Here is a 16,390-nt window from a genome sequence, read left to right as displayed (position 1 = left end):
TGAAGCTACTTTTATTATTTTCGAAACATTGCATTCCAAATAATTTCGTGTGATACTTTATCATTGCTTTTTTACTGTACAAGCACAGCAATGGTAAAAAATGTTATCCAGACTCTGTTCCATCAAAAAGAACATTTGGTTATTGATGTGCTGAATTTAAACGTGGTCGTACAGACACCGATGATGGTCATCTAATTGATGTAGTTACTCCAGAAAATATCAAAAAAGTCCTCAAATTTGTTGTGTCAAATCGTAAATTGAAGACAGTGTATTTACAAATATGCATGTACATTTGACCATGAGAAAGCTTTTTTTAAAGTAGATGCCGCGCTTACTCATAATAGATGAAAAACAACAACGTGTTGATGATTCAGAGCAGTTTTTGGCCACGTTTACACGTAATTAATCAGATATTTTACATTGATATGTGACAATGGATGAATTCATTACTTCTCTCCGGAATCAAAACTATCATCACCTGAGTTGACTGCAGCCGGTGAACCACGTCCGAAGTCACAACAGTCAGCTCAGAAGGTTATATCTTCAGTTATTGTTCATTGACTATCCAAAGATTTAAATAACGAATGCTACATAGAGTTGTTGGGTCTTTTGAATTTCAAAATTGAGAAAAAAAGACCTCATATGTCGAAGAAAAAACAACTGTTCCATCAAGACATTACACCGATTCATAAATCGATAACAACGATCGTTAAATTGAAAGAATTACAATTCGAATTGCTTCCTCATCCAACATATAGTCCAGGTCTGGCCTCCAGTGACTACTGATCTCAAAAAAATACTTGCTGGTAAGACATTCAGATTAAATGAAGAGCAAATGCTGAAACTGAAGGCAAAAGTTAGAGAAGTGCTGGAATGATTATATTGCTCTTGAAAGAGATTAAATTGTTGAATCAAAATGATTTTTAGCGAAAACGATTGAGTGTTGAATCTCTCAACTGCTCATCTTTCTCAAAAGAACATTTTGAGATTGTTATTATGTACAAGTTGATATTGATTGGTTAAGCAGACAAATATTAATATAACCAAATAAAACATGAAAAGAAATGCAAATAGATTTATTGGCGGTTAAACACACTTTATTTTGAAAAAGTTATATCAGTTAAATCCAAAAAAACTCTTTTTAAAAAACTTGTATCCTATGATTTTCTCGATCACACACCAGAATATGTCCATTTGATGTCATGGCTACTCCTTCAAGTCCTTTAAACTCGCCTTTACTAATACCCCAACAACCAAAAGCTTTTAGAAAACTGCCATCGGGGTTGAATATTTGAATTCTGTTGTTTCCAGAATCGGCTACACATATATAACCTTGATCATCAACGGCTACTCCTCTTGGAAATTTGAATTGACCTTCTTCGGAACCTTCAGATCCAAATGACGTTAAAACTTTACCGTTAACATCGAATATTTGGATTCTGTGATTGTTTGAATCAGAAACGACGACTCTATTAGTACTTGAGACGGCGATATAATGGGGATGTTCTAGTTGACCTTCTTTGTTACCCATTGAACCGAATTTTCCTACAAATGTTCCATCCGATTGGAAAACCTTCGAAGAAAAAGAATCATTAATAACTATCTAAAAATAATGAATTTTTTGATATTCTCTTCCAATTCTACCTAGAAACTTAAACGAGTCTTCTTCGAGTTTATGGAATCAAATGGAACAAGTTGAAATTTGTCAAAAAGGTGTAAACTGATGATAGGAATGAAGCAACAGCCAATAGAAACTAGGTTAAGATGATGATAAATCAGACAAATGGCATTATACAAGTAAATAAAGTGGATAAAACACTTTATAATTTACAGAGGTGTAAGACAGGATGATTATACCTTAAACCCTTTTACAAGTAATTCGAGTGGTTCCTGATGTGTGGAGATGCTAATGGGTATTGATCTTGACCTTCTGTAGGTTGTAGTTTAATGCTTTGGTAGCTGATTCCAAGGCTCCACCACTTCTCCAAAGAAATGAGTCTCGATAAATTGAACTTCTGGGCGTCTGAGGTCTTGCAATAATTGCTCTAGGCCCAATTATGTTGGACAGCTCGGAAAAACTTTTGCCGTGGTAGTATCGGTAAAAATTTGTGAGATCGGCGATCTTTCTTTTATGCTCTAAGCTGACCAAGTTTCTAATCAACTCTGGATTGATTTATTTTCTTCTGCATTTAGTCGAGCATCCAAAGATGGACGAATCTGGGTCTTGAAGAGGATTAGAAGCTGTTGCGGAGTATATAGATTTTTGGTCTTGAAGAGATTTTCAAGATTTTGTGAAGCTGCCTTGGCTAAATTGGCCATGTGACTATGTCAAGACTTATTTCTTCTTAACCTCAACACCCAACAAGCTAATTTGCTACGTTGGTGATATTTTGTGTACAGACAGAACAAAATACTGAGCTGCAATGGCACCCTTCATTATAAAAATAGCAGACTGGGTCTTTGTTGAATTAAACTCAATCAAATTGCTTCCACCCCAGTCCAGAATGTTTTTAGGATCAGTATTGATAGTATTGATCTGTTCTGCACTGTGTACTATTGAAATAAATAACGAAGAGATGGAATAAACAATAAAAACAGATAATTTATGGAGCGTAGATAATGAAAATAATACAAAATAAATAATAACGGAATGGAAAATAATGAGAACAATTCTAATGTCAATAAATTCGGACGATAATGAATACAGGCAACGTATAAACTATCAAATACTAAGTAAAATGAACGTTTAAAGGAAAGGACAAGTACAATCCAGATCTGAGTGATTGAACAAAATCAAGCAGAATTGAAGAATGATATAAAACCTTAAAGGAAGAAAAAAAACTAAAGACAGACCTCGATGGAGAAGTGGGAAAATCAATGACAAAGATCCCTCCCAGGATAGTGGATATTGAAATGTTACAAAAAGTGTATAACAACTTGATCCTTTCTGTAGTCAGTTTTGTAAAGCCCTAGTTAAAATGATCCAAAACGTTTTGAACTATAAAATTGGTGTAGCGTAGAATTACCTCTAGGAAGTGGTTATTACAATTCTAGATTGATCTAACCTTAGCTCCATTAAATACTTTTAGGTGAAAACATTACTACCTCTGCCTTGAAGCTTAAATAAGCTTTCATTGATACTAGCAGGATTATATCAGGGGAATGAACACTCGAAGATATGGAGGTAATAAGAGAAAGTTAAAGGCCACTTGACGTAACGCAAGAAATTCCATGCAAGTCTCTGTAAACAGTAAAAGTAAACAAATTCCTAACCTCAAATTTTTACTAATACTTTGAACATAGATTAACAATGAAAATAACGAAGCTAATTTCACGAAGTCAACTATCTGTTTAGCCAAAAGTAACTAGGTTGCAGCTTGTATGCAATTCAAACGACACAAAACCATTAATGTCAAGATCTTGCATGAATTATTTAATAAATTAGTTAAATTATTTTAAATTTTAATAAATTTTAATAAATTAGTTAAACTTCTAATTGATTACCTGAACTCTATGGTTTTCCTTATCGCACACATAAATAAATCCCAGTGCATCTGTAGTAATACCCCAAGGATAATTGAAGCGGCCATCCGCACTCCCTTGGCTTCCAAATGCTCGCAAAAATCTTCCAGATGGATCAAAAACCTTCAAAAGATAATAAAGATTTAAGTTCACCTATTAAAAACGCTGTTATTTGATATTTATTGTGCATAAAAAGCAATTATGTTGTCAGTATTAACTAATTTTTATAAACCTAATTATTCAACTTAAGCTTTTGATTTTCCTCTATTTATGTCGATTTCATATTATTTTGTAGCTGTCGTTGTATCTAATAAAATAATAATACCTTAAAAAAGAAAGTTGACGAAGCGGTTAACACCGAGCGTGCAACCTTCGATAGAAAAGCGTCATGATAAAGTTGGATATAACTTCACTCAATTTGTACCTGGATATGGGTATTTTGGACAAGAGAGATTCGTCCGAAAGGCCTTACTACGATGGAGTGCAAGATGTACTGTGAACAATGGAAGATGAATACAAAGGAATTGGAATCGCACATCGGCGAACCGTCAGCAGACATTATCGTGATGAAGATGTTGAGAGAAGGCATCCACTAGAATCAAGTTTCTCAATACATTTAGGGAGTTATGCGCACCAAAGAGGCTGTCTTAGATCAGACAGAAATTTAAACAAGAGAAAAGAAGCAGGGAACCCAACCTGAAGTAATGGTTTAAACAGTCCCAGGTTGGTGATTGAAAGAAGAAGCGAAAGATACACTGAGAAAAGGACTCTTATTGAAGACGTAATCAACGGTTAAGATAAGAAAATTGTAAATTAGTTGATTAAGCGTTAAGTTCAAGAAATCTCCCTTGTTAAATCACCTGTTAAGCAACCAATGCATTCAAACAACTCCTTAAAAATCACTCTAAAGTTCAATAGCTAAGGAAACAAGCGTGAAATTTTTCGCTGAAGTAGTTTTTCACACTGGATTTTATTTTCGCGATGTTCATTGTTGAAAAAGATCAGTATAAAGAGTTAAGCCAAGTTAATAAGTTTTAATTTATCTTTCGTTTCTAAAAACGCTAACTTTGTTATGGAAACGGACGTCAGACATTGCAGTAACTAGGTGACATTAAAAACATAACCTTAAAATATGAACACTCCTGATTAATTGATTCTGATTCTGAACAACAATGCAATGCACTTACCTGTATCCTATGGTTATATCTATCAGCAATAATATATTGTCCAATACGATTAACAGCAACTCCAGCAAGACAATCGAACTCTCCTTCCTTGTTGCCATATTGACCGAATTCTTTGATGAAACGTCCGTTAGCATCGAAAACTTGTACTCTGTGATTGGAGGAATCAGCGACGACGATGGTATTGTCCGGACCGACGGCAACGCCACGCGGCCACGTGAAGCATCCGGCTTCGCTCCCCCGACTACCTATTTGAAACAGCTGCTCGCACTTTTGGAGGTACTGGCTTTTAGGGGTGGTACCTGCCACTGCTTGGGCGATACCTAAAAGATTTAAAAGTAACGTTAATACAAAACAAACATTGCTACAGTGGTTGACAACAAAAAGAGAGAACGAACTTGCGAGCTACACAATGAAGCACTAAAATGCTACAAAAGAAGAAGAGGCTCTGCTAGAACCAAACATCAAAGACAGTAGACAACTTTTTCACAATATAAGAACACAAAATACGCACAGAAGATCGTTATCGAGAATAGAAAGGAAGAAATGGGAGATTTACTTTAAACCAAGAACGAAACGACAAAGATACTAACGAAAAAGCACAAGCATATAAATAATATCTTGAAGTAATTGCGTGACTAAGGCAGAAAAAGCACCAGGGCTAGATAATATTACTTATGATTTGCCCACGGAATAGAATATGAAACAGATCAGCCGAATCCTCCAAAAGGGAGACCATAAGCTCTGCAACTGTTAAAGACCAATAACACTCCTTAAAACAATCGGATTCTAATAACTCTTAGAAGAGATTGACTAGCGGGATACATTTAACAGAGATATGAAGACTATGTAGCATTTTAAAGGTAGATCGACAATAGATGCAGTGGGAAGGGCGAAGAGGATTTTCCAATATTAGAGAGAAAGAACTCAAGGAAGATACTGGGAACTGTCAAAACTGATTGAGGATACCGGTGAAAGAGAATGATATAGTGACAGTGCTAAAAATGTAAAGGGTTAAATGGTTTGGAAATATACGAAGAAGAGCTTCGAAAGCCCTAATACGGAAGGCAGCGTGGAAGCCAGTCATAGGACGGTGAAGAGGTGACCTAAAGCAAGCTATGAAGTAATGCGGGATATTGTAGTTGTAGATGTGGAGATAGAAAGAAATGGAATAGAATAGTGAGGAAAGCGAGCAAGAAAGGCTGACAAAACGTAGTTAACGTCTATATTAGATTATATGTATCTTACCTGCTACTGCCATAGCTGCTGTAGGGGTAGTGGGGGAGCCTTGCATGTTTTTTGAATCGTCATCAGAACTTGCTAATTCGGTTGAAGATCTTAAAGGCAGTCCTAATGACAATCTTCTTGCCGCCCCAGAGCTACTTGCCGAAGGCGTACTCCCACTGGAGGTAACATCCTTGTCTTTGGCACCACTTCGATTACCGTATTTGCTTTTCAGATATCTTGCCCAGGAACTTAAAGCGGCTCCATCTTTTTCTGCAGCAGAAGCTGTAGAACGATCTGGAGAGTTATCCCTCGATTTCAAGGTGTGAGAGGAACTGTAAATAGACTAGGATGTATCGATTCCGAATAACATTTATTCGATAACTTTACTAGATCTTTACTAGACTTTATAATACCTTTTATTATCAAAAAATATCCTCAGAGGATTGATTGCTAGTCAAATACTGTTCAGTCTGGAGTTTTCGCTTGGAAAATTCACAAAAACTAACCACAACATGAAAACTACAGCTAGAATCCAGTGGTTCTTCTGAGGATATCTTCTAAAACAAACACATGCAAATGCAAGCACAAATTGTTGATTATTTATTTACCGGCTTCTTGCGAGGTCATGAGCTGATGACGAAGAGCCGTATCCTTTCGAAGCTAGATAAGCTGAAGGGTTGGAGGTGGTTGGCGAAACTGGTTCCTCGGTATCATCTTCATCGCCAAACTGTTGGCTACTTTTGCTTCTCGCTAAACGTTGTCTGCGTTCTTTTAATGCCATGTAACGAGAACGACCACTTGCTGGGTATTTACTATCGATATCATCTGCTGCTGAGCCATATCTATACAAAACATATAACAGAATAAGATTGTTGGAAAGTATACATGTTTTTTTTTTATTTTTCCAAATTCCCTCAAAGCAAATTCAAGCCCGACAAGCCAATCACCATACCTAATTATAATTTCCTCTTTGGAACGACACGAACCGGACCGATTTTAACTAAATGTACGTGTAGGTGTTGAATGAATCAATGGGATATATCGATAACTTACCTCGAGCTGTTATAGTCATCATCTTCGGGCGGTATAGCAACGGAGCTTTTGCTTTTACTTAAAAATCTACTGGTATAACCATACCTTGACGGTTCCTCCTCAGCGACAGTCGAAGTTCTGCTTCTTGTATATCTTGGAGTTTCGTCTTCTACGACGGTCGCGGTCCTGCTTCTTGTATATTTCGATGGTTCATCTTTGGTAACGCCGTACCTAGTTTTTATCGGAGATTCAGCTTCGTCCCTACTCTTTCTACGAGTACTTTCGACACTATTATCTCTTGCATTGGCGCTTCTGGCCAAAAGTGGACCTATATCAGATTTTGCTAGTTCTTTGTTATCGTTTTTTTGAGTGTCTTCGTCGGTTTCTTCTTCTTCAGTTTCGGTCTCTTCTTCTTCTTCCGAAGATGTTTCCGTTTCTTCCTCTTTTTCTTTTGGAGTTGTTGTATTTTTATTTTGTAAAAATCTACTTTGGAAAGGTTTGTTTTGGACTGGCGAAGATACTTTTTTACTTGTATTGGTCGGTTCTACTTTAGAGAGAATCTTCTTCTTTACTTCGTCTGTCGTAAATGAAGCTCCAGTATTTCGAACAGCGCTTGAAGATGTTGAAGATTCAGAAGAAGTATTCGAATCGGAGCTAGCCGATCTTGTCGATTTTTTATGGCCTGCGTCCGATGGTCGTCTAGTTGTGACTGGTACGGTAGCCTTTGTTGGCGTTTTTCTTTGGCTTTGTTGAAGAGAGCTCAAAGATTCTTCGCTTTCTTCGGCGCTGGAGGCAGCCTGAGGAAAATAGGGTGTTAGGAGCTTTGTAGATTTCTGGGAAAAATTCTTCATGCAACAACACAAAAAGGGAAATTTGAAGATAAAGTGATAGTAGATACATGCCAGTATGTGATCGAGTAATCAATAGTTCCTCATATCTTTCTTTGATGTTAATTTATTTAACAGAAGGTGGACAAGCAACACAACAATTATTATTATTTATATCAAGGATTCTATTCTAAAATTTTATTTAATCAGGTACTTGAATGTATTTAAAGAGGCTACTGTTCAAGTTCATCTAGACTCACCTCGGGGGCTGGTGTTTTCCTTTGCCTTTCTTCTGCAGCAGATCTGGCTGTCTCTGTAGTATTTTCCGTAGATGTAGTTGCCCCTTTGTTTTGTTTCTTTATTCTAGATATCTCGTCTTCTTCGCTAACTTGCCTTACGGCAGGCGGAGGCGGTCTTTTGGGTACAACTTTCGGTTGGGTTGGAGCAGGAGGTGGAGCTTCTTCTTTTTTCTTCAATTTTCCGGTCTCCCACTCCTGCATTTTTTTCATTACCCTAGGTGAGTCTGCAAGTCTAGTGATTCCACTAAGAGGACCTCTAGATGCGTCTTCCGTATCAAACGCTTTTTCTCTTTCTTTATGCTCATTGAATCTGACTCTAGAAGTTTGTTCGGTATCAGAATCGTTATCGGTTGGTTGATGTCTCCTGAATCTGCTATATTTCGATCTAGTGGGTCTACTATCGTGATCATAATCATCCCCATAATCACCCCGTCCGTATCGGCTATCGCCCGTACTTTTCGGTCTCTCTCCAAACTTTCTACCGCTTAAAACTTGATCTTCATCCCCATAACTTCGATCTCCGTAACCTCGTTCTTCCTGTTGTCTAAACTGAGACGCTAGTCTGTGATCACTCTTAGATCTCATTAATCCAGGTCCTGGTGGTTGAAGTAGACCAGAAGATTGACCGAAGTGCGATTGTGTGGGTAAGTTTAACTCTCCGAAACCAGCAACGTGAAGCACCAATTGATTAGGATCATGTGCTAAAATTAATCTAACTTTTCTACTGTAATCTGTATTTTCGTATTCAAAATTTCTGATAAACTCTACAGTCTTTAAAAATATTTCTTTAGCATCCATCAGTTCACAATCGTCCCATATATCAACATTTTCGTTCATATGCTTGTCAGCTAAATCGCAGTTACTCAAGATATTAGAAACTTCTTGTTCCAGGTTTTCTTTCAAAGTTGTTAAGCTTCTTAATTCAGTACCCAAGTACCGATCCAATTCACCTCTTAAATATTCAGTACGATCTTTTAGTGCTTTATTTAGCCTTCTATATATTTCTTCAACTTCTTCACCAACTGACAGACAATTACTTTGCATACTTTGCGCATTTTTTTCCACTAAAGTTAACGTATCTTGTAATCTATGAATTCCTCGTCTGATTTGATTGTTTATCCTGGAAATTTCCCTTCGTAGTATTTCCATGTGTGCCCCTTTACATTCTTCACATATTTTTTTATCGCAGTGGGAACAAAAGCTGCAATAAGCTTTCTCCGAACACACGTTGCATCTTTCCATTATTTGGCCGCTTGTTGGATCGGGTAATTCTCCCGTTATTTCGATGTGTAATTCTAGAAAACGTTGAAGGGTGACATTTGTCGGAAATCCTTGGACTCCGTTGTACGGTATTCTGTGCTCTGCGCGGCATTCTGGACATTTTATCTAAAAAAGAAATATTTTGTTTAGAAAAAAATTAATATCTATACTATTCAAAGTGACTATTGGAGTTGGAATAAAACTCTTACAGGAGTTTCTTTTTTATCAAACGTTTCTTTTGCATCTTCTCCAAAAAATTAGTTATTACTTTGAAGATGAAATTGATTTTCTCACCGCCGAGCTATTTTGCTACGTAGTTAGTCACTCGAGACTAAATCTGGAGGATACAGCTGATGAGGAAGCAATTTTCCTCATGGAAACTCTACATATGTCCACTCTTGCATTATCCTGGTGAAAATTAATGTTATACTTGGAAAAATACAGTATACGAGTATATTCGTAAAATTCCCCTTTGGGGTAGTCAAACGAACCAGAATAAGTTGGATAGCTTCATTTAACGTGGAAAATTTTTGCGGTGCTGCTGCGCATACGTTCTCGCAGAAAGATTTTTAGCACATAACCTACTGGGGTTATACTTAACATACAAGGGGCGTGCGTAAAATATTATACAGAGCAGAAAAACACAGAAGGTGCAGAACAGTAGGTATTAATTTCCAGTGTTGGTGATGGTTGGGGTGATTTCTTCATATATACCGGATGTAGACTAAAGAACATCTGTTTTGAGTAACGGCACGTATAGGATTGGAGCCTGCATACAGGGTGATGTTCGTAAATCCAGTATTGTGATTGGTTAGAGTGACGGTGAATAAAAAAGGCATGTATACAGGGTGATGTTCAACACCGGAAATTAACGCGCGGAAAATCTGAAAGTGAGTCCGTACGGACAGCCGCAGAGGGGGCCAAATCTCAAAAAATTGACCAAAACTATAAAAAAAGTTTTCAGTTAGGGATTTATCTATCATAAAACGGCTGAAGTGATTGTTATTGAGATAGAATCAAACGCTAATAGGACGCCAACTGGACGATCTTCCGTGTGAAAGTAGCTCCCGATGGAAGCAGTGACTCTTGGATGAGAGAAAAGGATCTTCGTTTTTAATAAAACAAATACAAATCGTAATTCAAATAAAATAAATCAATAATATTATTTTGAGTTATTAATTATGAAGACGGTTTATAGAATGAAATTATAGAGGTGTGGGAACGAAAAAATCCTCACAAAGTGTTTGTTTTAATTTAATAATTTGCACTTTACTCTACACATTTTATATAACTGAATCAGCATCTAATTGGTTCGTTTTTTCAATTTTTGTTGTTAAATGTTGCATGTTTGCTCAAAATTGTGTAATAGGCTCATTTTACCCTTAACTTTAAAAGTCAAAATGATCTGAACTCCGCACCCACCCTAGTGGTGGTTTCCACCCCTTCCGATAGTGTAAATTTTTTTCCAAAAAAACCTCAGATATCGATAGAAGGCCTAATTTTGAGAAAAAAATGTTTTTCAAAAAACCAAATACTTTTCCAAATTATAGGCAATTGAAAATTCGGGTTCACGTTTTCGTTTTTTGCAAATATCTCCAAAATTATGCATTTTAATGAAAATTTTATTATGAAAAAATTGTAGTAGGTAAAAAACTGAAGAAATCGATTTTTTATAAAGTGTTCTAAGTGCAATATTAAGCGAGATATTAAAGATCAAAGCCGTTTTTTATTTTGTCTGAAATTTAATGGATGTATTCAATGCCATTTAGCGGATAGCAGATACATTTTATGCATTCTAACGAAAGAGGGTTTTGTAGTGCTTGAATAAGCTTTAAAATGAGCATTAATGAAACTCTTTCCACGTATAATTAGTGAGTTGTAATGCAAATAGGAGGAACATCTAATGGTTTTTTCTTCAATGGGTTTCAAAAGTGCCATTTCCACCAAAATTAAAATTAATCGTATTTCGTCTATAATTAACTTTAATATAAAGAGTTTGAAGGATTTTAGCAGTTTGGCTGCTTTAGGACACTCAATTTTCAAAAAAATCACGATTTTAAGAAAAAAAATTTTTCGAATTTTTAAAAAAACCACCTTCTTTTCATAACATCTCAAAAATGATGAAAGATACGTATAAAAGTATACAGATAAAAAATGTAGGTCTTTTTCTGTCAAAAAATTTGGTTATCTGATTTTTTATGTTACACAAAAATGACGGAGATATGATTGTTTAAAACGCGTGCGGCAGCGCCATCACAGTTTCTCTCGAGCCTTCACCGTTTTAAAATAAAAGGTTTTTCACTATACATTGTAATGAAAAGTTCTACCTCTTTTAATTACCTTTAAAATGGTTTTTTATAAGCTGTGATAGCATCAAAATTGAAGGAGTTATGGTCCAAAAACTAATCGTATTTTTTTCTACTTACTAAACTTACACCCTTTAAAAATAATAGGTGGAGTTCAGATCATTCTCACTTTTGAAGTAAAGGGTAAGATGAACCTAATTCCCAAATTTCATGCAAATCGCTTCACTGTAAAAAAATTCGGAGGTTAGACCCTATTTTTCGCTTCAATGACTTCTCACCAAATGGAATATCTAATCGTTTCTACAAAAGATCCCAAAACGTCCATTGCATAATGGGAAACTGGTAACTAATGCGGAATATTTGATAACATCTACTTTAGGTTCAGTTTCTAAGTCTAAAATGGTCAAAAAATGCATCATTTAAGTCTAATTTGGCAAAAAATTGGTTTTTGACCTTCTATTTTACTGAAAATTGGCTTTTCATATTCTAATTTGGTTAAAAAAGAGCTAATTCATTTTTTATTCGATCAAAAGAAAGAATTTTTCTTTTTCGTTCTGAATTTATCAAAAACTGACCACTTCTCTTTATAAACTGGATTAATCTAGATCTAACACACTCTTTTTTATATAATTTGGGGATTACAGAATTTCAAGGTAATGTTGAAGAGTGAAATACGACTCGTCATCGATGATTATATCAAACCTTTACCGGACGAAAACTTGTCACTGAAACTCAATGTCTATTTTACTTGCTATGCTGTCTAAAAATGTGCAGATTTTTTGTCTCCACATCTAATTTCTGTTTTGACCATTAATAGAAAGTAATCGCTATTTATTTCAGGTCCTCTACTAACTTTAAATTGATGATTATTTTTCATGTTTAGTAATATATAATCAATAATTGATTTTTTGTACCCAACCTAACCAAATTCAATTAATCAAATCAATTTAGCTGACAAGTGTATATATATCAATGATAAAAAAGTTTGTACAATATTTATTAAAAGAATTACCTGTCTTCTAACGTAATCAACTAGGCCTTCCAAACAAGGTTCCATACAAAAACTATGCTGACATGGTAAAAGCTTGGGGTTTCTATAGCGGTCTAAGCAGATGGCACATGTAAGTAGTTGCTCGAATTGTTCCATATTTCAGTCTGTAATAATACAAAAAATAAACCATTAAAAAAGTTGCTTGTTAGTTTCATATATACTATAAATTTAATACTACTCCCATGACATGAGATTTTATTCATTGACTTTACTGTTTTCGAGTTAAACAAGTCCATGTTTATATACTTTGTTGACCTCACAAAAGCCTTCAATAAAGTACGACCGAGAGACGTATAGGAGATTCTAGAGAAGATAATATAGATAATAAATAACTACTTCTTATTAACGACAAAAAGAATAACGAGAAATAAAACCAGAAAGGGATTATCCAAAAAAATATAGATTATTATCGTAATACGACAAAGAAATAGCTTTAATCCTTCACTATAAGAAGATGACCTTCAGCGACTATGTGATACAAGTTAACAGAAGAAGACTCAGTAAATCATATTCAAAGATCCGATTAGATGTAAACTAGCTGTAGATAACGAGGAATTTAATAGAGGCAACAAGAACTCAAGCAATAAAAGCAGCAATCATTTGAGAGAAATAATATGGACAAACATTATGATATGTATACAAAGCAAGATGAAAATCTAGAAAATATGCATGAGACCTATTTTCAGGTACGCAACAAAAGCCGAAACATCAACAACAACAAAAATAATGAGGACGATTGAAATAAAAACACTAAGAACAATTAAGAACATATGTAAAAGCAGGCAGAAGAGAGATAATTGACGTTCTGGTGGGCTGCGGTAGAACTTGATATTTACCTAACATAACCTAACCACATCTGCGTATCGAGTAGATCTTAGAAATGCTGCTCTGGGTGACCTAGACTCTTCAGCTTTCTGATCAACTCTCATTTTAGTCGAATTTCTCTTAGAATTAGAAGCTATTAAGGGGTATAAATCTTTTTAGTTTTCAAGACGGCTTCTAGTTTTTTAAACTGTTTTAACCAAATTCCTATACTAGGACATATTACACCCAACCTTAAGTCCCAATTTGGGATCATGGTGATATTTTCTGTCAGACTGGACCACATCCGAGGTCAGATTTCTTTGTAAACACAGTTGTTTGAATCTTTGCTGCGTTGAACTAAATCCATTCCATAATGTTGGGATATTAGAGAAGAATTAGGAATGTAGGATCTTGTGAGATGGGCTGAAAAACGTAAACGAGACTGGAGATATGCCAGAAAACAGATTAGAAAAATGAGTGTAAAACCAGGAACCAAGCACGCGGGAACTACTTGGTTCATCGCCAAAAAGATAGTGAAAGGAGGAAGCTTAATCTTTGGAAATAAACAGGACAGGGTTCTATGGTAAAAACAGTCATTTTATCTATTCAGAACTAGGTTTTGCCGATTCACTGATTGATTTTCGAGCAATATGTGAATTAAATGAAGACATTTGATAAAAGCTGACTAAAATTAGCTTCGTGGTAGTGTATAATTTGAATATACTGCAAAAAACTAGTCTACTCAAATAATTTTCCCGAAGAATATATTTTAATTTATGCGAGGGCTGACCCCTATATCCCTCTGAGTAGATGCGTTATACTGGTGCGTGAAAAGACACTTTTAAGCAATTTTTTCCAGCGTTACTCGTTTATCGCGTTAGGCATACTCTAACTCAAGATTTTGCAATGAGAAAATTCTTTGCAAAAGTACGAAAAAAACCTTTTAACAGAGCAAAAACAAAATAGAATGTAAATTGTACAAAACTGTTGGGAACGTGTCATACCCTGCTCGTTATTATAGACAATAAACAGTTTATTTTTACAGTAGGATTCAAAAACGAAGCCCTAAAACCTAACCAACTGTGTAGAAAAATCGCATGAGCAAGTATAAATTAAAAACGATGGTCATCTACTTCTTTGACGGTCACGGGGTGGTATATAAATAGTTTATTTCCCCTAACCAAACAGAATTGAGTATTTTTCACTGAGTACTTTTGAGTGCTGCATCACTACAATGGAATTGCTATTTCGCGTTGAGTATGACACAGTTTTTAGTTTACAGTTAATCTATTAATCGTATCCATCTCTGCGTCTTCTTTTTCTTACCCAAAATCAAAAATGTTGTGAGAGGAGAGCATTTTGTATAATTTAATGTGAAGCCCCTGTGAAGAAGGTGTTGTCGGAGGGTCTATGCAAGGACTTCGCTATGATAGTTTTCTTTCTCTTTCTCCATATTTCTCATTTAGGCCCAGGTCCTGTTCAATTCTGTACGTTTGGCCCTCTTCTTGGATCTTTCTGAGAGCTTCAGCTCTTGTACCACCTCTTTGGTGGTCTGCCTACAGGTCTGCGTGTGTTCGGTCTCTGAGTTTTAACCCACTTTGCCCATCTGTTTTCTGGTATTCTCTCTACGTGATCCCACCAGAATCTTTTTCGTGTCCTGATCCATCTTACCACATCCTGTACGCCCAATTCTTCTCTTATGTCAACATTCCTTATTCCCCCTCCCCCCTCTAATATGTACCTTTCATACTAATGGTACATATTTTGTCACGAATAGTGTAAGCAGTGTAAGCTATTCATGAGTCACGTCAAGCATGCCAAAGTTTCCCTCAATCTCACGGGATGTCTCATGACGATTTAGCAATTGAAATTCATTTTGAAGGAAAGTGCGATCACGATTCATTTCGAAAAAAGGTCATAAAAAATCAGTACATGAAAATGTTTGCGATTTAATTTTATTTTTTGACAACATTATTGTTTTAAGTATCTGTAAATAACTCGAATAGCACTCGTATGACAACACGTTTACCATGTCAAATGTCAAACTTCAGATTTGACATATTCCCATCAGTGTTGCCATATCTCAAAGCTTAAGTAGCAGCCCTCTTATTTTTATAATTGAATAGAACATTTATTAAAAATTATATGATATGTTTTATGTGTGACAAACTGTATATTATGGAGCGAATATTTTTATTCAAAATATTTGGCACCAAAATAAATGTGTAGCATGATTTTCCAAATTATAGAAATATAATATTTAATGATGATAGCATAGCTTTGTCCATGAGTAAAATTTAAATTTAGATTTTACATATATTATGATTCTGAGTTGTTTCCAAAATTAGAATCACAACGTGTGCGTGAGCTTTCTTAGTATCCATTCTAATAATGTATTTTCAATCTATATAAAATTATATCAATAATGAAAATAATAATCTTATTTTGATCGTAATAAATTCTATCACGAATTTTAGACAAATCTATCTGTTTTTCGAATTTTTTCTCCTCAACTTATTTAGTTCAATCAGTAAATTAATTTGGAAATGTGAATAAACCGATTGTTAGATACTATTTGAAAGGAGATTGAGAAAATGTTCATCTGTCATTGCTTTTTCAATACAATATTGGCTGAAATACAGGGTGGGCCAGAAAGTTTTGCGAATTAAAAAAAATAATAATAAAAAAACTATATGTAAACAACATACAATTTTTTATTTTAGTTGAGATAAACATCTGGGAAATTCATTTCTTGGAAAGAGCATCATCCAGGCTGCAAATATTTCTCGAATCTAGATCTCAAATTGATAAAAACTCTCTGGCACCTTGCGTGGTAAATATCTACTATTTCTTCTTGGAAGTTGATCTTCAGGTGATT

The 16,390-nt window shown here is 35.2% G+C and overlaps 1 protein-coding gene across 6 annotated transcripts in view; it reads right to left on the bottom strand.

Annotated features, from left to right (window-relative positions):
- Positions 1-1,061: 1,061 nt before the first annotated feature.
- Positions 1,062-16,390, bottom strand: part of LOC130447074 (RING finger protein nhl-1) — a 39,276-nt gene continuing 23,947 nt past the window's right edge. For 3 of the 6 annotated variants that reach the window (XM_056783726.1, XM_056783727.1, XM_056783728.1), the window contains 8 exons: positions 12,670-12,812; positions 8,053-9,477; positions 6,987-7,762; positions 6,542-6,775; positions 5,955-6,265; positions 4,710-5,029; positions 3,505-3,645; positions 1,062-1,573 (listed from right to left, as the gene is read on the bottom strand). In XM_056783726.1, coding sequence (XP_056639704.1) covers positions 1,142-1,573; positions 3,505-3,645; positions 4,710-5,029; positions 5,955-6,265; positions 6,542-6,775; positions 6,987-7,762; positions 8,053-9,477; positions 12,670-12,804 — 3,774 coding nt within the window. In that variant the 5' untranslated portion in view covers positions 12,805-12,812 and the 3' untranslated portion in view covers positions 1,062-1,141. The remainder of the gene's footprint in view (positions 1,574-3,504; positions 3,646-4,709; positions 5,030-5,954; positions 6,266-6,541; positions 6,776-6,986; positions 7,763-8,052; positions 9,478-12,669; positions 12,813-16,390) is intronic. The other 3 variants (XM_056783729.1, XM_056783730.1, XM_056783732.1) reach the window with 1 other exon arrangement.

Source organism: Diorhabda sublineata, chromosome 7 (genome assembly GCF_026230105.1).
Source record: "Diorhabda sublineata isolate icDioSubl1.1 chromosome 7, icDioSubl1.1, whole genome shotgun sequence".
Taxonomy (NCBI): domain Eukaryota; kingdom Metazoa; phylum Arthropoda; class Insecta; order Coleoptera; family Chrysomelidae; genus Diorhabda; species Diorhabda sublineata.
Note: the sequence above shows the minus strand (reverse complement) of the source record. Positions and strands in the feature narration are given on the sequence as shown.